Below are 22,118 nucleotides of genomic sequence, written 5' to 3'. Positions count from 1 at the left end.
AATGTCCCAAGTTTTCTAGAATTTTGTACATAAGGTTGGGTGATATTGCTAGAAAAAAAGGGCTCAATAATTATCAGCATTTTAATGATGTTGTGTCTGTGTGTGGGCAATATTAATTGTTGTTGAGATTCAAAACATGTAATGCAATACGTAAATATTAAGAAGGCATTTCTTCCGCACTATTTTTCACTAATTGAACACAAATAATTATATTTTATGGTTTTCTTTTATCTATTTTTTTTTTTGAACCTGTAAAGGGACATTTTTCATCGATCAATCTTCCAAATAAATCCTTTAATTTATTCAATTAATTGAAACAGGCTTAAACTGGCTGACAGAGATTAATTACATTTATATTATTAACTGTAATTGTACTTTCAAATTAGGGTTGTTTTTAATTACGGAAGTTACACATCTGTGTCTACTTATTGTCTATGTAAATATGTTCGCTACACTTTGTAGTTATGATTGTATTTATTTTATTATAGTTGTTATTATTCACGTGTGTGATAAATTACATACAGTGGGGTAAAAAAGTATTTAGTCAGCCACCAATTGTGCAAGTTCAAAAAGATGAGAGAGGCCTGTAATTTTCATCATAGGTACACTTCAACTATAAAGTGGAAAAAAATCCCGAAAATCACACTGTCTGACATTACTGGTGTGCATCACAGACAAAACAATGGCACTGACATATTTTAACTTTCAGTTAAAACAACTCAAACATGCATTTTAGTCTGGGACTAGATTTAGCCTTGTCAGTGACACCAGTGGTATACTGTAAGTTAATGTTAGCACTATGCTGTTGGGAGACACTGTGTCTCATTTTTATCCCCTGCAGTAGAGTAATGACAATCAAAACACTTGACAAGACATGACTAATGCTGTAAGGCATTACACAACAAGAAAGGATCACGCCACTGATCTTAATTTTCTGCTTGCTGTATATGTTGCTGAATTTGATTTCACCAATTGTCATTGCAAATGTATCATTAGTATTTAATATGAAAGACAATGACTTTATACCTTTTACTCTAACTTTACTGGCGCTTTACCTGTCAATCAGGATGTCCAGCACTCTCTGGGTGGAGGTGAAGGTGCGATAGGTGGAGAGGAAGATGGAAATGAAGGAGGAGTCGCCCATGGAGAAGGAATGAAGGAGATGGAGAACCAACTTTTCCTCAGTCCCTGCTTTGACGTGCTGAGAACGGGAGGCTGTGGACTAGGAAGAGAGGGGTGAAGACGTCAGGACAGAACTTCTGGAACACACAGAACTGAGCCTTACTCAGGAAGAGAGGACTTACCCGTGGGACCGTGGGGGAATCACGCCCTTGTTTCACCACCACAGTGTAGATGATACCATCTTCCTTCATTTCAGACACAGTGGACTGAATCAGAGAGATATCAGAGTAAGTAAGCAGTCATTTTGATGATATTTTTATTCAAAGCAACTTCCAGTACACAAGATCTTGGGGATTAAGAGCCTTACTCTGGGTCACATAAATAAAAACTCATTGCTCGCTCCTTGCAAGAATTATTTCTCTTGTATAGCCAAACTTGTGATTAAAGGCTTAAAGTCTGCTCCAGTTGGCAGTATATTTTGGCCAAGACTTGTCCACTTAACTAAGATGAAAAGTGATGAATTATAAATGTAGTTTTTATATGCCATTTTAATCTGCAATAAATTAATGAAATGACAAATAATATCCTGTTGTGGAAGAAACTATTTAAATGAATACGGAACCATGCCTTGACTTTGATTTTCTGTTCATCCAAAAGTAAAAGATTACTTTTGAACAGACATAAACTACCAGTAAAAAGTTTGTGCTTGGTAAGATTCTTTAAAGGGGTGGTAAAACACATTCTTCTGAAGGCTTGATTGTGTGTTTGGGGTGCACTGTTTTTACAAAATTGCATTATTTTCATACATTTTACCTTTATTGTAGCCTGATGTGGTCATACTCAATTCTAGTCAGAATATGAGTCTGAAACTGCTCCATTGGGCTGTGATTATGGGGCGTTTCAACCGAACCAGGAAAGACCTCAATTGGATAGACCTACAACCAATCAGAGCAACGAAGCGACGCATTATGCTAGATTGTTTTGGTCTAGTAGTTGGCGGGTTTTGTTGTAAAAACGTGGCAACCCTGTCTGCACGCGCGCTGGAATAAACAATCTTTGCCGGTGTTGTAAAAAAATAAAATAATTTAATGATACACAGAGTACTTACCCACCATGATCATCATTTTTGAGAGAAATTGTGAAGATGAATGCATATACAAACAAGCTCTCCATTTAGGATCTGAACAAATATAACCCAAGCCCCTTTGATGACGTGCATGATTACGTTACTGTTGATCATCTGTCCGTCATCGTCTAAAGCCCGCCCTGATGATTTCATTGGTCCGAACAGTTTCTGTTCGGCCATAATCACTCCTCTATGGATCGAGGCCAGACCGGACCGTCCAACCTAAAAATGTTGTGGGCGGGGCTAAGTTCGGCTGGCATCCAGGCTACCTTTATTGTACACTGCTCTGTCTCTCCTTGTAAAAACGGTCTGATAGTTTCCTGGTTCTATGAAGCCAGTGCCCTCAAAAAAACGCAATGGGCTCAGGTTGGTTAGCTGACCCAGCTGTGTTGTGATTCGCTAACCACCTAGCGCAATGTGCCTACTCTTCTCCACAGCAATAAAAAATGGCCTCGCCCCCCCCTTATTTAATATTCTCGGAGGAGGGGTTTATATAAATATTGGAGCTGCTGATGTCAGCAAGTCTGGAGGAAAAGGCTGTAGTTCCCAACTGGCCGTTTGCTGTAGTCCTTAGAAATGTATTTCTTTAAAAGCAAATATCTCCCTTTGTTTTAAACTTTGAACGCTGTAACTTTGCAGATGTTGTTTATGCTCAAACAGCAACATTACACACTAGCTAAAGTTAGAAAAGTGAAATCGTGTTTTACCACCCCTTTAATGTTTTCTCTCTCGTAAACTTATATTGTGAAATAGTATTATGATTTAAAATAGCTGTTTACTATTTTAAATATATTTTTAAATGTAATTTATTCCTGTGCTCAAAGCTGAATTTTCAGCATTATTACTCCAGTCTTCAGTGTCACATGATCCTTTAAAAATCATTCTAATATGCTGATTTGCTGATCATGAAACATTTGGCTGAACACCATTACTGACAGTTTTCGATATTTTCAGTGCGTGAGATTGTCCTGTTTTGCCGCCGGTATGCCGGAGCATGTGCTATTGAAGCTCCGCCCTCTTCTCGAAAGCTCATTTGTACACACAGAAATGGTGCGTTTTTTCTTACCCCTAAAAGGCAGATTTTAACATACTATACAAATGATATGTAGGGTATTTTGAGCTAAGATTTCACATACACACTCTAGGGATTTATTTTACGTCTTCTAAAAAGGGGTATAATAGGTCCTCTTTACTTTATGCTGCAGCTGGCAAAGAGAAAAAGAAAGTATTTCTGTGCTTTCTAACAATGTAGATAACAATGTAGTCTTACCAGGTCCAGTGGACAGTACCATGTGGTCTTCATTGGGGATGGATCCCCCTAATAGAACAAAGAGAGAAAATGTAAGTGCATCATATACTCAGGGATTATTAGAAACACCTGTTCAAGTTCTCATAAATGCAATTATCTAATCAACCAATCCCATGGCAGTTGCATCAATGCATTTAGGGGTGTGGTCCTGGTCAAGACAATCTCCTGAACTCCAAACTGAATGTCAGAATGGGAAAGAAAGGTGATTTGAGCAATTTTGAGCATGGCATGGTAGTTGGTTCCTAGTTGGAGTATTTAGTTGGTAGTTGGAGTATTTCACAATCTGCTCAATTACTGGGATATTCATGCACAACCATTTCTAGGATTTACAAAGAATGGTGTGAAAAAGAAAAAAACATCCAGTATGCGGCAGTCCTGTTGGCAAAAATGCGTTGTTGATGCTAGTGGTCAGAGGAGAATGGGCTGACTGATTCAAGCTGATTGAAGAGCAACTTTGACTGAAATAACCACTCGTTACAACCGAGGTATGCAGCAAAGAATTTGTGAAGCCACAACACGCACAACCTTAAGGTGGATGAGCTACAACAGCAGAAGACCCCACCGGGTACCACTCATCTCCACTACAAATAGGAAAAAGAGGCTACAATTTGCACAAGCTCACCAAAATTGGACAACTGAAGACTGGAAAAATGTTGCCTGGTCTGATGAGTATCGATTTCTGTTGAGACATTCAGATTGTAGAGTCAGAATTTGGCGTAAACAGAATAAGAACATGGATCCATCATGCCATGTTACCACTGTGCAAGCTGGTGGTGGTGGTGGTGTAATGGTGTGGGGGATGTTTTCTTGGCACACTTAGTCCTAATTGGGCATCATTCAAATCCCACGGCCTACCTGAGCATTGTTTCTGACCATGTCCATCCCTTTATGACCACCATGTAACCATCCTCTGATGGCTACTTCCAGCAGGATAATGCACCATGTCACAAAGCTCATATCATTGGTTTCTTGAACATGGCAATGAGTTCACTGTACTAAATTGGCCCCACAGTCACCAGATCTCAACCCAATAGAGCATCTTTGGGATGTGGTGGAACGGGAGCTTAGTGCCCCGGATGTGCATCCCACAAATCTCCATCAACTGCAATAGCGTGCCAGGTGAATAAGCCGGTTTGTGATTGGTCCCTGCAAATTTGTAACAGAAGCAGGATAGAAATACGTGCAAGTTTCCAGCCTGAGCTGCAGGGAGAAATCAAATCACCAGCAGATCGGGCTGGTTTTTTTTTCCCAGTCTAGCAAAACATTTAATTGTAACTGAATACAATGAACAAAAATCAACAGGATTAGGAACACTTGTACAAGAAACTTGTGCCTATGGTTTAAAAATACCATAGCAAAATCAACTAGCCTAACTTATATACATTTCAAGCATTATGAAAGACAAGTAATTAAAAGAAGAAAAAAAAGACAGTTTTACAGGTCCATTTACAACCCTATAAATTGTCCCTAGGATTTAATGCTCTGTTTTTGCATTTTTTGGAAGAGTCATGAATATTAATTTTGAGCTCTGCTCTGATTGGCTTATTTCAGCAGCTCACAGCACACAGCAGTTCAGTTGTTCAGTGGCTCATGAGTCCTGACAGAACACAGACCGACTGAATGACAGTTAAAGCAGAACATCTCAAATGAAGATTGCTGAAATGCAGCTTACTTGTTTATTGGTGTTTTCAGATCATCCGCGTGCGAGAGAGCTCCCGTTTATATGGTTGCCAGATTCTACATGTTTGGGTAAAACACCGGATAGCATACGTGTTCCTTTCACAGAACTTTTCTCTGATTGGGGGATTTAAATTACTGAAATCTAACCGCTAAAACTGTTGAGGTATCCGATTATAATAAACATCAACCAAGACTGTTGACATTTTTTGTCTGTGGGAAGGGTATGAAAAGTCCTCACGTCCCCTGCACAGCCTAGAACATGACATTTGTGTCCATGAGAGCTGCCGTTTTCGCTATCCGAGTGTCGTTTGTTTATCTGCGGTCCCGATGATTCGGCTCCGTCAGTTCCGCCTGTCAATAAACATGTTCGGACAGATGCAAATGTTGGGGATGTACATATAAATGATCGCCAGCGATTGCCTAACATTTGCCGTTATGTTGAGAATCACTTATTTTTCTGTGGTGTTTTTCATGATTGAGATTTACATAAGAAGTAGGAGGAAATGGTGTTTGAGACTCAGAGTATGTGATGTCCATGTACTGAAGTCTTATTATTTCACTATGGCAAGGTTAATTCAGTTTTTCAGTTTAAGGCACCTTTAAAGCAAGGTAAGCATGCACAATGGCAGATGTGTCGGGTTTGACGTTTAGACCCTAAACGCTCTACGGCACCACATTTACATGTTATCTCCAATAAAAACTTAACGTATGAGCTTCATGCAAACCTCTGCCTCAACATGCAGATCTTAACTGACATGTTTTTTCGAATGCATTGATTTACGCAACTCATCTGACAGAGGTTTTCCGACATGAAAAATGCATGAGACGAAGGCCAAAAACAAACTCAGGTGACAAGGTTATGAGTAAGTGTCTGAAATGTCCACATGCTATGCGGAAGACTGACACACATTGATAACTTTCTATTTTAACACAAATTTAAGATCTTTACTCAAAAAGATGTTTTTTGCCAGTGCATTAAATGCTAAATTGTTTCAAAGCACACAAAATACTTGAAGAACAACCATAACCCAAAGCAAACCAAATATTCAAACATTACCGCAGTTGCTGTTCACTTGCTCAAAACCATTCAGTGTTGTGTGTGCTGCAAATTAAAAAAGAAGGAAAACTGCTACCTTCAACTCAGCAAGTCCAGACAGGCAGAGATTTGCCAACTTCCTGGAAATCCTTAAAGTTTGCCGGAAAACTGCATCTCCTTCAGGCCTTTTCATCTGTTCGATTAAATTTTTCTTTCTTGCTGCTGCTCTTAAAGAGGTGTTGATTTCATTCGGTGAGATTCTCAGTCTATCTGTCTTCCCCGCTCAAATCTCACTCTCTCTGTTATGGAGCCGTTCAAACACACCTGAGCTTGTCGCTAGGCCAACCCCCTCTACACACACACACACACACACACACAAACACGTCACAAGGGCACTCCTGTTACAGACTTGCACCATAATATCTCTCTTCCTCCATTCATTCAAGGGTGAATCACACAAAACTTCTGGGTCATATTTCACCCTAAAAGCAACATGCATATCCTTAAAGGGACAGTTCATTCAAAAATGTAAATTTTATCATCACTTATTTACACAAAAGAAGATATTTTAAACAATGTTGGTAGCCATACAGTCAGCATCCATTGACTTCCATAGTATTTTTTTCCTACTATAGAAGTCGATAGACACCATCAACTGTTTGAATACCAGCATTATTCTTTTGTGTTCAACAGAATAAAGAAACTCATACAGGTTTAGAACAACTTTAGGTTGAGTAAATGAAAGAATTTTAATTTTTGGGTGAACTGTCCCTTTAATTGAAGTCTATTTTATTTTGTCTATTTTATATTATACTAAGTTTTTATTTTGATACTAAAAATAAATAAATATATATATATATATATATATAAAATACATTAATGAAAATAATGTCAGTGCAAAAAACCTGAATGATTAAATGATCCTAAAAATAGGCTTCCTTTTCTTTATGCAAATATCAGTACTTATTTTGATTTTAGGGGACTTTGATAATTCTCATAAGCTTTATACATGTAGACAAATGCTGATAAACCTGATCTGCGACCTTTCAAGCAATGAATGAAGCGCAAATAAATAAATACACATGACTATATTGCTTCAGATTTCAAGACTGGCAACCTTTGCGTCACATTTACTGATGTATATAAAACAGCCAGCGTTCTATGCTCGATCTTAAAAGAGATCTTCTTTAAAAAGCAATGCGTGACATGACAAATGCCTGCTAATAAAACACAGGGCAGCACCTGTTTATCTAAAAGGGATACTCGGCCAAAAGCACATATTGACATAAAGACGGTGACATGCTGTGCAGGTGTAAGGGCTTTGGTTACACTTTATGCAGTCCTGAGAGCGATATGTGTCAACCTTGCTGATTACAGCCGATTTGCTATATTGAAGTGTTGTTTATATGAAATGTAATGAAACAGATAAGTTCCATGTTTCGGAAAGTAAAAATAGCTGTCGCTGTGAGCCACTGCCACAAATGAACTATATAAAACATTTATATTAGTCTAAACTGAAACTTGGCTAAAACAAGTCCCTTGAGATTATTCTTTCTAAACATTTTTATTTATTTTTCTGCGATTTGTTGTATATACATCTCATTCTAGAATAAATGTAATATAGAACAGTTTTTTTACCTTTTCCAAAGAAAGAGTGCATGCTTAGCCTATGCGAAGCTCCCTGCCAAAATGTTAATTGTGTAATGTGTGGTTGTCAAGGTGTTGCTATGCAATTGCTAGGGTTGTATGAGTGTTTTCTATTGTTGCAAGGCAGTTTCTAGGTGTTGCTCTGTAGTGGTTCAGAGGTGTTGCTCTGTAGTTTGTCAGATAGCAACACGTTGGCAACCCTCCAAAATGTATAGGAATATTCAAAGCAGCGTACAAGAAACCATTCAGAATCTGGGTGGTTGCCAAGGCATCGCTAAGCAGTTTCTAGGGTGTTTAAATAGTTGTAGTGTGTTGCTTGCTATGCAGTTGTTCGTGTTCTAAGTGGTTTCTAGGATGCTGCTATGCAGTCTGGGTTATGAGCAATGATTGTAGTGATACTTGTCTTAGCAAATACCGCCAACCTAACTATCCACAAAATGCAGTCCTTCTTTGATATATGCAGCACAAGGTGCAAAACTTAATTTCGATACCGTTTACCAATCCTCTCTGAGTCAGGTTTGGAATTAACCTCGTTGGGTCATTAACACAGTAGCTGTTAATGTCATGTTATGAAATCCACACTCTCTCTTGTGTACTTTTGGAAACTTTGAGTTTTGTGTTTAGGTTAAGCCAGCTGTGAGTTTCCATGTCTTTTCTTGGCCAGCAGGAAGCGCATTACAACTATGGACAAACACAGGAAACAGGACATGCTGTCATGTCATGCTGCCCTTCCTCCCCCCACACGCTCTTACTCTCCCAGTCAAACACTTTTAGTCTCTGTATTCACAAGCGTTAGCCTCAGGGGGAGGGTGAACCAAAAAAAACTCTATAGAAAATCCCAAGACAATATCAGCTGCTTTGTGTTGTTTACTATCCTCTCTGCTCCTTAGAAGAGGAGATTGGGGTCAATTGTAAGCAAACACATTTATTTTCAGTTACAAACAGGTTAGTGTGATGACACGCCACATTCACACAGCAGCAGAAAACGGTTGTCAGTCCTTTATTTGAGTCTTATGTTATTTACAGAAGTGACAACCGCATACTATAACCCTACTCACACCCGTGAGCGATTAACCGTAATAGATTTTTCGATTTTTGGTTTCCAGCGATTATGAATAGATAATCGACATAAAACGATTATTGTACTGCTGCCCCGTAGCGCACCTTCCTTTCCTTCACAGCGGTACGCTTTCGTTCTTCCCCAAGCCAAACTTAACATCCAACTCAGCCGAATAAGTAAGTGAGTGTTAGGCTGTGTTCACACTTGTCGTGTTTGCTTTGATTGAAACGAACCCTGGTGCGATTGCTTGGTTAGTGCGGTTCATTTGAACATATGTGAACCCTGATGCACACCAAACAATTGGACCGAAGCCGCAGAAAAAAAAGGGTCTTGGTCCGCTTCCAAACGAACTCTGGCGCGGTTCGATTGATTTATGAACGCAACACAGACCAAAGACATGTAAACAAACCAAAAACAGGACGTAATGTCACAAGATGCGACGCTACAAGTCAGCTGATTTGACGACGTGGAAAGATTGGTGTATCAAATGAGTAATATTAAAGGGGTACTTCAGCGCTGGGAAGATGAATCTGTATTTAAACTGGGCCATTAATGTAGTAGAAATGTGAAATTATTTTTGAATTTGGTGCCTTCTAGACTGAGAAAAGACATAAAATGTATTTTTGTCTCATGGGGATGAAAGACTACAATTCCCAGAATGCTTCACTGACCTGTGAGACCACTCCAAAGCCACCGCTACTGAATCATTTTTACTTTCCCACCACCGCATTCATCTTCAGAAAATCAGTTCAGTTAGAGAACAGACACTACAATTAAAAACTGGAGTCGAAAAAAAATCAAAGTGTCTGTTCAATATATTGTGATTTAGCCACTGAGGACGTGTCAGCACAAAAGCAGCAATAGTCAGATTACACGCATCGTGATGAGCTGAATGAGCTCTCGTGATTAGAGCGAGGTAAACGAGTCCACGCTCGCAGCAGTAGTTCTCAGCACGTGTTCATTTCATGCCTTTGGAAGATTAACTTTCATAGGAATTAACTTGAGAAGATAAAATACTCACTTTGCTCCGCCGGCCGCACCGTTGCCATGAATGCCTGAGCCGAGCTGTGAGTGCGAACCCATCCCCCATGTGCGAGTTGAAAACATGTGGAAATAGCTCCCTCTGCTGGCTGTAGTCTTTAGCGTCTGGCCAAACATTTTACTGATGACGCAAATCGACAATATTTGCGTCACCAGTGTAATTTTTCCAGAAATAAAATATAATCGCATAAATCTCTCATCTCAGGGGGATATGAGAGGGGGGAGCACGATCATTCGAATATACTCCAGGGTTTCTACTGATAGAAAGCCATATGCTAATCGCTGAAGTAACCCTTTAACGTTAGAGGGCAAAAGTGGAGCAACGAGGAGGTAAGTGCCTCATCAATATTTGGTCCGAGCATGTTTCGAAAATGCTAGAAAAAAAACAGGAAAAAACACACAAAAAGCGGACGGAACGGCCGTCTCTTTTGCAGCAGATTTTGATTTCTGCATACAACAGAGGAAATCGGGGTACTGTTTTGAACATTTTATGAGCTCTTTGTGAGTTCTCAGCTGGTAAAAATAATGCCATGTGCACGCATAAAATGATGGCGTTAAACAGCACACAGCATTGTTTTGAATGTTCGGTAAGCAAGCTCCTACGTCATATAAGCCGAACAATCAGGTTGTGACCGTCTCCCTATGCCTTTGGTTCAGTAACTTTAGGTTCGGTGTTAAAAATGCCAGTTTGAACGCTAAGCGGACCAGGACTACATGTTTTGTTTTTGTTTTTTGGCCCGGACCAAACGAGCCAAACTAATTGAATTACAAGTGTGAACGCACCCTTAAACTAAGCTAAACAGCGGGACGTGCTTGATATTAAACAGTGCTATTTAAAGTGCAATAATCCGCAAAAGAGATAATGTTTCCCAGGCTGCTTTCTGTGCGTGCGCTCCGAGATGTTCGGAACGCGCGTAAGCAAAGTATACCGATAGCTTCAGATACAAGCATAAACTGTCAAATAGCCTACAAACACATATGCCAAAATGCTGTTTTGTTAAGTATTCTCGTGAACACAGTCGGTTTTGAATATAAACACTGAGAAGCAGCGTGTGTGTAACAGTGTATTGGATCTGTGTGGCTCTTAAAGTGACAGCAGCCTAATAAATCTGCTTGCAGTCAAAGATAAAATCACTCGGTCTTGAATGAATAACTATATTTAATGTATACAGAAGTGTTATTTTACATTTTGATGACTTCATTCAACTTCTGTTGTTGGCTATTACTACCCCGGTTTGTGCATCTTCCTGAAAAACATAAAGCACTGTTTATTTCATTTGTATTTTAGTGTTTTTTGATTGTAAGTAGTTTATTTGTTCGTATTGCATTCGCTGACTGTTCACTTGTCTTCTGCAACTGTTTTGAGGACTTTTGCTTACATTTATTAACATTGTATTAGTTTTTGCTGGAGTATTGATTATTGTGAAATTCCACTAACATTTTAAATTACTCACATAAAGAAATAATAGGACTTTAATCATATCATCCACCAATAATCATGTTAAATAATCCTGATTTCAATATTGACCAAAATAATTGTGAGTTTTGCCATATTTAAGCAGCCCTACTGCATTCTATAACCAAACTCTTACCTGTACATTTTCAGGACTCACAACCGCACGAACGAAACTAGACGTCTTGTTTGTCACTTCAGACAGTGCGAGAGAGCCGCTCTGTCTACTGTGTATTGCAGGTTTTTGTCTCTGGTTTTGCTTTCGGTAACGTCCCGTGACGGAGATATGAGCTGTATGTCATCTGGAGGGTTTTATATACCATCAGTGTTCTCCACCGGAGCTGTTCACATCAGTTTTGCGTTCTGAGCGCTGACTCAAATGCTCCGCTGTCCACCCAGATATAAAAGCTGCTGTCATTTAATTTTGATGGATGAACGCGTGACTCGACTGGACTCTTTTTGTATCAAAAGTGACTTTTCAGTTTTATGGACCTTGCCATTTTGGATTGGGGCCTATTACTTTGGTCAGTGTCGATAGAGAATATGGGCTTGACTCCAATTGCACAATTATATTTTCGAGACGCTACTGCAAGGGGACATTTTGAGACTCGTACCTGTAATTAAATGCGGTTGTCAATCCCAAGAATTGGCAGTGTGAATATGATTAGGATTATATATTAGATATAAAGGCCGGTTTTAATCATGACTGAGAGATCAGGGTCAATTATTATATTATGACTTTTGATATTTTTCAATATGCATTAAACATTATTTCATTCAAATAACTAGTTAAAGACTGAACTGACTCAGCTAGTCAGTATATTTTATTTAAAATGATTTAGTTTTCAAATCGTAATAATATTGGTGCTGCTTAAAAGGACAGTTCACCCCAAAATGTAAATTCTTTCATTTACTCACCCTCATGTTGTTCCAAACCTGTATGTGTTTCTTTCTTCTGTTGAACACAAAAGAAGGTAAGAATGTTGGTATTAAAATAGTTGACGTCTGCCATTGATTTCCATAGTAGGAAAAAAGAAGTGAATGGCTCCTGTCATCAGTTTGAATAGCAACATTCTTCAAGATAAATATTTTTTTGTGTTCAACAGAAGAAACTCATGTAGGTTTGGAACAACACAAGAGTAAGTAATGACAAAAAATTTTTTTTTTTTTTTTTGGAGAAATATCCATTTAAAAGGCATTCTCTTTAAAAACACATGTATTCATGGTAACTAAAAGAATGCCTTATAAAGGTGAAAAAAAAGAAAAGAATATTAATTAGTATCAAACAATAAGGCCGTCTTTAGGACAAGTATATTTGGAGTAATCTGTGAGTTATGAATGAAAATGTATTTTTTTTTAAAAGCCCCAGTTCTCTCCAGCTAACACGACTACCTTCCAAACATTTAAAAACCCTCTATGTCTCTGCCGGCTGCATTCTCACTGAAACGCATCATAAATACATCACAAGGGAGCTATTTACAGAGACCTATTGTTTCTGCCTCCTCCATGAATACCTCGTCTCGCTCTCTCTTTTATCTCCCCTCTTGTGTTCTCATCTATTACTGCATCGACCAACTTTTCCTCTTTCTCTGCTAATCGAAATCACACCATGACTGCCTCTGAGCACTCGCCACAGACGATCACAATGCAGCTTAATGGAAATCAGTCAATCATTTCTGCTCTGTTGTTGAGACTGAGAGAGGCTTGGTCGATGCAGTGCTGGCATTTTCTGTGTGACACACGGTGCTGCATGTGGCCCACGGTGCAGCGTTCTGGGGACATAATGAGCGCTCTGCAGACAAACTGGGTCAGATGAGGTTGTTTTTAGCTAAACAATTATCTAGCCCTCCTAGCTCTCCACCCTCAACGTATCTCCCTCCCTCCCTCTTTCTCTCTGTTTTTATGTTACACCCAGATACACTCACACACACAGACAAGGAAGTTGCACGGTGATGACTGCAAACACATTTTGACCTACACATATGCATCCTGCCACAGTCATTAAAGAATCAAGAGAGGGCCGGATCTAGTTTCATCCTGTTGAGTCTTCTCTGGCCTTGCTTTTGTGTCATCCGAGCAAGTCCCTATCATAGTGGGCTTTTTGCATTATTTACCAAAGAGCTGTGAGCTGGTCATGTGACCTGAGCAGGAGGGAAGTTACTACAGTGCACTGTATGAGCCAGCGAGGCTTCTGTTTTTAGACCGGGAAAGCCAAGTGTTGAATGAATTCACCCTTGGTACAGCAATTTCTAGTCAATACTCAGGATGTTGTGAAGAAAAAAGTCTAAGGGGCCTTGACCAACCTAGACACAGACACACGCTCATTCTTCAGATTATTGGTTAATCAATATGGGGTTTTCAATGGCAGTTTCTGGATTTCTCTATTTAGCTATCCCCAATATAAATCAATACAATAATATGTACATTTATTCAGTGAATGTAAAGCAGAGTTTTTTTTTCAACTCTGATATTATGTCAAACTTGATACATACTACAAAATGGTACATGCCTTTAGTTTATCTAATATATAAAATAAATAATAAATTATTATTATTAAATAAATAAAAATATACTTTTCTATTAATAATTTGTATGCTGTATAACAAATGCTTAATTCAAAACGCTACAAGTGGTTATTTTTTTAAATAATAATGATCATAATAATAATAATAATAATGTGTGTGTGTGTTTATTATATTTGTTATTATTGTATAATTATTCATATTTCATTCATTTATTTACATATATAATTGTTGTCATTTGACTTAATGATAATGAAAAAAGCATTATATGATATTCTTATATGATTATTATATGATAAATATGGATATTTTTCGTTCAAAACCCAATCGATTAGCTTCAAAAGGCCTTTATTAACCACCAACACCATATATAAAATAATAAATAAATATAAACACAGTAATATATATATATATCTCAGTGGTGGCTACTGGTCTGTCAGAGAGGGGAAGCTCATTTTCGGCCTACATCATAAAATTGTCTATTTATTTAAAAGTAAATTCTGCCCTACGTTCCTTTTCAAGAAAATGGTCTGTGACCCTGTCGTACCAACTATGAGTCTTTATTTTTCCCTATCTTTTGCACTAAATCAATCTTAGGTGTTGATCTGCCCTGCTGTTTAATTCTAAGTTTTTCCTCATAAGGAACACTTTCAAATGGCTTCGCCAAAATCAGGTCGACAATATTAGCACCGTCTGCCATCGTGCGCAGTTTCACCCACGACGCTAACCTAGCCTACTAACGTTATATGAATGAATGAATGAATAAATGAATGAACGATCTAAAAAAAATATTTAAAAAAATATTTAACTCTGTAAAACTGAAACAAGGAATGTGGTGTATAATTGTGTGAAATGTTTTTGAAAATCAAGCAATTTGGCCAAGCAAATATCAAAGAAATAGGTTGCAGCAGTTTTTATTTCGACTGAACTTGAGAAATCCGCAATGGGACTGAGCGCGAATAGCTTCAGTGATTCCTTATAGTACAGAATCGCTGTCAGTCAAAAGGAGATGCAGTCTTTCGACAGACCCTCCAATCATCACGCAGAAGGTCGGAGTCCGGGCCAGGCCACTTCCCATTCATCCCCAGAGACGCTGAGCGTCCGTGGGCGGGACATAATCGCAGCGTTTATCCAATGACCGTCTAGTTTCGAAGCGCTGAAAAAAACTGTTCAAAGCAGCCCCATTGAAGTCAATGGACGCTGGGCTTCAATAGGGAAATGCACTGTGACGCTGCGGGAATGTATGAGGAGGAAATCGAGTCAGCCGACCTGCTATATGTAACTGATTCTGAACGAACTCGTCTTTGAGATAAACATTTTCTAACACATTTTTAGTCAATAAAATGTTAATACAATAGTACATATTTGACCATTAATTTTGTGAAATTATAAGGGAAGCCGAGCTTCCCTTGCAGTCTTAAAGAAATATCTAGACCGGGACTCGAACTCGGGTCCGCCGGCATGAGAATCGGACGCTCTAACAAGGAGACTAAAGGCTGCAACCTCTAGTGTCAGCCACTAGAGCATCTCTTGAGGTCAGAGGAGTGAGGTTTACTCACACAGCAACTACCACTAGCTGGCCTCCGTTATATATATATATATATATATATATATATATATATATATATATATATATATATATATATATATATATATATATAAATATATCAAATATATCAATAAATATATCATATATATATATATATGATATATTTATTATTTTATATATGGTAGGTGTGGTTAATAAAGGCTTTTTGAAGCTAATTGATGGGGTTTTGTAAGAGAAATATCCATATTTAAAATATCTAGCTTCCGTCAGACCATTTATTATGGATGGGTGTGCTCTGTTGAGTTTCAAACTCGTTGACCCTGTTCACTGCCATTATAAAGCGTAAAAGCTTCAGGATATTTATTAATACAACTCTGATTATGTTAATCAGAAAAAAAATTCATTTACACCTAGGATGGCTTGAGGGTGAGTAAATCATAGGCTAATTTTCATTTTAAAGTGAACTAGTCCTTTAATATTTGGCTCATAAGGAAGGCTGTAAGACACAACTTGTCACTTCAAAACGTCTTATAATCCTCAGAGGCGTCTCTATCGTTTTATTGCTGGAGTAATCCTGTGTTTGCATCACTCTCGTATTTACTACTACATGACATGCCCTAATCAGTGGGCGGGGCTAAAGAGGCAATGATGTAAGAAGTAGGCATGGATGATCTTCTGCAGAGGCGGTCTTTTGTTAGCCTAGAAATCTAGACGCACCCTAGTGGCAGCAAATTTAATCTGCCAGCGAGTGTCGTCTAGCAACTCTCAATACCCTTCTGAGCTGTATTACCCTAACTCTTGCCGGCCCAATCACATCGTGTATAGAGTCGGTAGGCGGGGCCATAATGACGACGGCCAAGTTGCGTGCTTCTAGTAAACACAGAAACTGGCGAACGGCGGTCTTTCGAATCAGCTTTGACCGCGACTCTGGAAGACTTGGAGTTGAGCTTTTCTCTGAGAAAAGAACAAAGAACGGCACTGAAGTCATTCTTAAGAAGGGAAGATGTGTTCAGAGTTTAGCCGACCGGATACGGCGAATGTTTAATCTATCAACGAGCTCTGCTTCACCTTCGTTGCTCTGGTTGGTGTAGCGCTATCCTATCGCGTGCAGAGGGAGTTTGAAAGACAACCGTTTATCCCGCCCCTCGGATTGAGCCCTGTCTATGGTGAGTTTCCAGACCAGACATCTTGATGTGGGTCTGGCTTGTCAGGCTAGTCTTTTGTTGCACTATGACGTAATGTGACAAAATCCAAAACAAGATGTTTTCTGAGCCCGGTTTCAATAAAAACTGTTTTTGGAGTAACAAGGAATCTTAAAGGATATTTTTATACAGCAGTAGAGTGTACTTACATTTGACTTGCATGTCAAAAGATCAAGGAAAATTTGATTTCTCAATTTATGACCCCTTTAATAAGTGCTCGTGGCTCATTTGAAAGCTCCTTTGATTTTAAGGAAGCACTTGATATGTGTGTAAGCTACTTGACGTGTAATCTCAAACCCGCCTGCAGCAGCTGACGGTGTATAAACGGAGCGTGAGAGAATACCAGGTGGGGTCACAATCAGCTGTGGACGAGAACTTTTGCTTTAGGCTGATAAGAAGCTCACCACCCCATAGTACTTCTAAAACAAAACAACGCAGGCTAAAACAAACACAAAGCAGGTCAATTGGAGAGCACCAGATGAGCGTATTTGAATTTTATTAACATTCATTCTGGCCTCTTTATATCACCACAGTTAGTTACATAATCGATTCCCTTTAAACGAGCATTTGCAGCTTGTCACGGTCTCCTTTAGTCAAACCAAAAGCAGCTTTTCTTAGAACCAACTAACTGTAGCTTCAGTTTCCTTATGATTATATGTCTCATGGGGATGAGGCATTCAACACTTCAGATGAAAACTAAGAGAAAGGGTCACAGCTTGGCTGAATATCCTGTTTCAAGTTTTTAATCCACAAGTGAAAGCTGATCTAACACGAAACACCAGTGCATTCAGTAAGATAAAACATGTGAACTGTATGATAAATGTGTGCCCTTCTCATTGCCATAGAAAAACTTTATAAGGGTAAGCAAGGAAACCCAATGACGGAGAAATATTTGTTCTCACTTTAGTTGAAATGGTGTTGCTGTTGTTGTTGGTAGTATTCATGTGCTTTAACCAAGGTTAAAAATTAACCAGAACTTTAAAATGCAAAAATGCCATAGAAGGTGACAAAAATGCAATCTTTTGTGTACATGTGGATGCACAAAAAATCAGTTATTTAAAAGGCACACTAAAATACACAATAATGCCGATAACTGTAACGATAAAGAACTACGTTTGGTTTTGCAACTGATAAAAAGTACACTGCCCGGCCAAAAAAAAGTCACTGTTTGGATTTAAAGGGTTTAAAATTAAAGTTAAACCACTGTAGTCACATCATTTTTGGATGAACTAACCCTTTAGATAAGTGCTCACAAGTCTATGATTGGATCATTATTGCAGTGATTATCATGTTTCTAGCATGTTATATGATTGGCAGCAGTTCTTCTAACCCTATTTGATGAGAACTCTAACCCAGAAATGTATGCACCTCTTGATGGAAATAACATCACAACATTTATTTCCATCAAGAGGTACATCAATTTTTGTCCAAGATCTTGTATTGACAATGCAATGGTCTAGCACTCTCTAAAGTCTCCTCCAGCACATCCCAAACACTTCCAATTAATTTAAAGGGTTAGTTCTCCCAAAAATGAAATTGATGTCATTAAACACTCACACTAATGTTGTTCCACGTTCTACGGGTGTAAGACCTCCGTTTATCTTTGAAATACAGTTTAACATATTTTATATTTAGTCCAAGAGCGTATCTAAGAGTATGCACACTATACTGTCCATGTCCAGAAAGGGAATAAAAACATCATCAAAGTAGTCCATATTCGACATCAGTTAGTTCATTAGAATCTCTTGAAGCATCGAAAATACATTTTGGTCCAAAAATAGCAAAAACAACGACTTTATTCAGCATTGTCTTCTCTTCCGCATTTGTTTTCAAACCTCAAATAAAGATTCAAAGGGTCATGAATCAGCGTATTGATTCATGATTCGGATTGCCAGTGTCACGTGATTTCAGCAGTTGGGAAGTTTAACACGCAATCCAAATCATGCAATCCACGAAGTCAGTAGTTTCAGTGACATCACTAGACTATATATAATGTTGAATAATCTATAATAATGCAATGGGGGAATATTTGTGGGTCCTGATTATAATACAATACTAATAATATTATTATTAATAATAATAAAAAAGTACAAAAACAAACCCTATTCTTTATTTTGGCTAGGGCTGTCAAAGTTAACGCAAATTAATTTTAACGGCATTAAATTTATTAACGCACGTTAACACAGCGCGTATTTTCTGTTTGATCCATGGCATAGCCCGTAGTTGGAAAAAGTGAGAGCAGTCAGACCCAAAGGATGCAGCAGTAAACATTAATAGGGAAAGAAAAGGGTTGACATTAACATTAATATTCTAAACCAAAAGTGCAGTTATTGCCTACATAAGCTACCATATTTTCTGTTTAGCTTTTATTAGACTCCAGAAAGAAAAGTGCGTTTTTCACTGAGCACATTCTCTGCAGTCTGAGTGCAATGCACTGCAGCTCACTCTCGCTCATATCCGAGGTAAATCATTAACACCATCACCGCTTACAGTACACCTGTTTTATTCAACTAAATACATTACAATCGGCTAAAACGAATGCACAGGTACTTTCCTGAACAAGCGCACTCCCGAGTCCGTGTTCTTCACACTGTCCACGTGAATCGCGGCCCAGTTCAGCGCGTACACGCAAAATACCAGCAGTTCAATAGGGAATGCGGATCTCTTAAAGGGGCCACACTATATTCCTACTCGTATAATATGGACCTCCCCCAGGTTTGGTGTGGTTCTGGTGCACTCACTGGTACACATTACCAATTTTTCATACGAACTGTGCCCTGCTCTGAATTAAACTGCCAGTGTAAAAACTCCCTTTACATTCTTAAAGCAGCACTTGGCAACTTTTGCTCTCGGGGTCCCCCTACAGTTGGGAAAAAATAATGTCCTCAACTACTGTCATAAGCTCTGTCATCCTACAACAGGGGATGCCATCGCGCGTGCATTTGTTGACATGACAGCCCTGATAGCCCTGAACTAGTGATGCGCGGGTTGTCTCATAACCCGCGGACCCCGTATGTCTATTTAATGGTCGCGGGTGCGGGGCGGGTTGTAAAAATATATACAGTGGTGCGGGGCAGGCCAAATAACATCATAAAAGCGTTCCCGCGGGTTGGTGCAGCACTAACAGTTGAACACTGCAGGAGGAGTTCACATGCAGGTGTTCTTCTGGCGGCGCGTGTGAAATGTCTTCATCTCAGGTACAGTCAGTGGCATATGTTTCAGCATGTCATATGAATATAATTTCATTTTATATTTTTCAAATGCCAAATAATCACGATGCTCACGCTTACAAGCCAGTGTCATTATAGTAGTCTATTGTTACCGTTTTACAGAATCTATATGATACTTCAGTTCAATGTTTGAGTGGTAGCTCACTGTAACAAGCATGACAGCATCGGTCGGGCACGCCTCCTTCAGCTCACGCCGACGAGCAAACGCTGGTCACATGTTGATCCTCGTCCTGCCTTTAATCCCATCACTTTTTAGTTTCCTCTTTTTGCTTTCCTCCAACAAAACCTTGTCTTTCTTATTTGTCTGTGCTGCTTCGGACATGACTATATTATCCGACGAACAAAGTTGGGCTCGCACGTCCGAATGTAAGGAAGTGTGGGTGTTGGTGGAAGTGACGTATATGCCGTAAAGCAGTCGAATTTTGTAGTTCTTTTTTTTCTCTGGTTACTACCCGAAACCCGAAGTTTAAAAGTACGATTAAAAACGATACAGACCCCATCAGGCTATGGCAGACGTGTCATTCAACCTATTGTAAGTCGATGTTTTATCACAAGAGTCTTGAAAATATATTATGAAGGTTGAAAAGTTACCTAGTGCTGCTTTAATATGAGAGAAATCACTACTTACTCTTAATTTTTAAGTTTAGGCTTAAGAGACATAAACAATTTCTTAGATAAACATCTATGACCTTTGATACGTCTAGTCTTTATGCTGTATTGATTATTATTGAATAAGTATGGTTTCACTAATAATCAATGTACATTTGCATAAAGCATGCATATTTGTCCATACCCATGTTGATTAGAGTATTAAAAACTTAATTTAAACTTAATTTAAGATACATCTACAATTGCTAAAAATTGCGATTAATCGCGAGTTAACTCATGACAATCGTGCGATTAATCGCGATTAAACATTTTAATCGATTGACAGCCCTAATTTTGGCTTAGAATATTTTGATAAGCATTGTATCGTGACATGAGTGTACAGTTTCACCGGGAACTTATTGCCTACTGTTTACTACAACTGAAACTACTCGGCTCACATACTGTTTTTTACCTACTTTATAGTATGGAAGAAGGCATATTTAGATGCAGCAATAGTAAAAAAAAACAATTAAAAAAAACAGATTGCCTACCTTACCTTTAATATTTTTGAGGAAACCGTGATACATTTTTTCAGGATTCTTTGATGCATAGAAAGTTCAAATGAACTATGTGAGAATATATATATTTTTTTAAACATCTTTGCTGACTAAAAGTATACATTTCTTACTGACCCTAAGCTTTTTTTTTTATATATATATATTTTATAAGCACATTTGCTTGTACTCTTAGTACGTGTTGTTTATACATTCTGACAACAGGTTAGATAGACACAGCAGTGTTGTTTTTCTCTTCATATTTCTGCATTGATCTCCTACAGATCCTACTAAAGGTGTTGTATCTCTTCTTGATCCATCATTATATGTTAACGATGATAAGAAGTTAATCAGGACATCATTGCCATCTTACCTGTGTGTGATCTGCATCCTTGTGTTCATTCTCCTTCCACAGCTGATCCGGAGATCCGTCGACCTCTGTCTGTAAGGGTCGATATCCAATGAGAGGCACCTCTCTCGGACCCACTCCAGGCAGCTCGACTCCAGATGTTTTCATACTACGGGGGAGCATGATGGTGCTGCTGGCCCATAAAAAAACAAACTGAGGTCATTCGGAGAGGAACACGCAGCAACAGGGAGTCATTCGCGCTGGTAGATCATTTGTTTTCATCATTTACATTTCCCTTTGCCAAGAGACAACTTCACATTTGAATGCAGGCCCCTCCCTTGCCTTGTCTCCTTTCCCTCACTGGTATTTATATTAGACCACAGATAGAGATCTCTTTCAGGAAGAGAAGGATGGAAAGAGCGCAGCTCACCAACAAAACTCAGTGCCATTGTCACAAACAACAATAACCAAAATCTCTAAGATCTTTTAAGCAAGTGCGGGTTCATAAACATGACACGTTTTTAAATGGGTGACTGCTCTTTGAATGCATCCATTCACCATTTAGGGATAAGCATGTATTAGTGTGCAAAACAAGAATGAATTAGGTCAAACCTAGCTGGAAAATAAAGCTTTCTTTCATCTAACCCCAG

The 22,118-nt window shown here is 38.7% G+C and overlaps 1 protein-coding gene across 3 annotated transcripts in view; it reads right to left on the bottom strand.

Moving 5' to 3' along the window:
- rgl2 (ral guanine nucleotide dissociation stimulator-like 2) overlaps positions 1-22,118 on the bottom strand; it is a 39,241-nt gene that overhangs the window by 16,546 nt on the left and 577 nt on the right. Inside the window, exons 2-5 of one of the 3 annotated variants that reach the window (XM_067447987.1) lie at positions 21,493-21,661; positions 3,519-3,566; positions 1,305-1,388; positions 1,056-1,222 (exon numbers count right to left, since the gene is read on the bottom strand). In XM_067447987.1, the coding sequence (XP_067304088.1) occupies positions 1,056-1,222; positions 1,305-1,388; positions 3,519-3,566; positions 21,493-21,651 (458 nt within the window). In that variant the 5' untranslated portion in view covers positions 21,652-21,661. Of the gene's footprint in view, positions 1-1,055; positions 1,223-1,304; positions 1,389-3,518; positions 3,567-6,370; positions 6,576-21,492; positions 21,662-22,118 lie in introns of those variants that run through there. The other 2 variants (XM_067447988.1, XM_067447989.1) reach the window with 2 other exon arrangements.

This window comes from Pseudorasbora parva, chromosome 7, assembly GCF_024679245.1.
Source record: "Pseudorasbora parva isolate DD20220531a chromosome 7, ASM2467924v1, whole genome shotgun sequence".
In the NCBI taxonomy this organism is placed as follows: Eukaryota; Metazoa; Chordata; class Actinopteri; order Cypriniformes; family Gobionidae; genus Pseudorasbora; species Pseudorasbora parva.
This window is presented reverse-complemented; position numbering and strand designations above follow the sequence as displayed.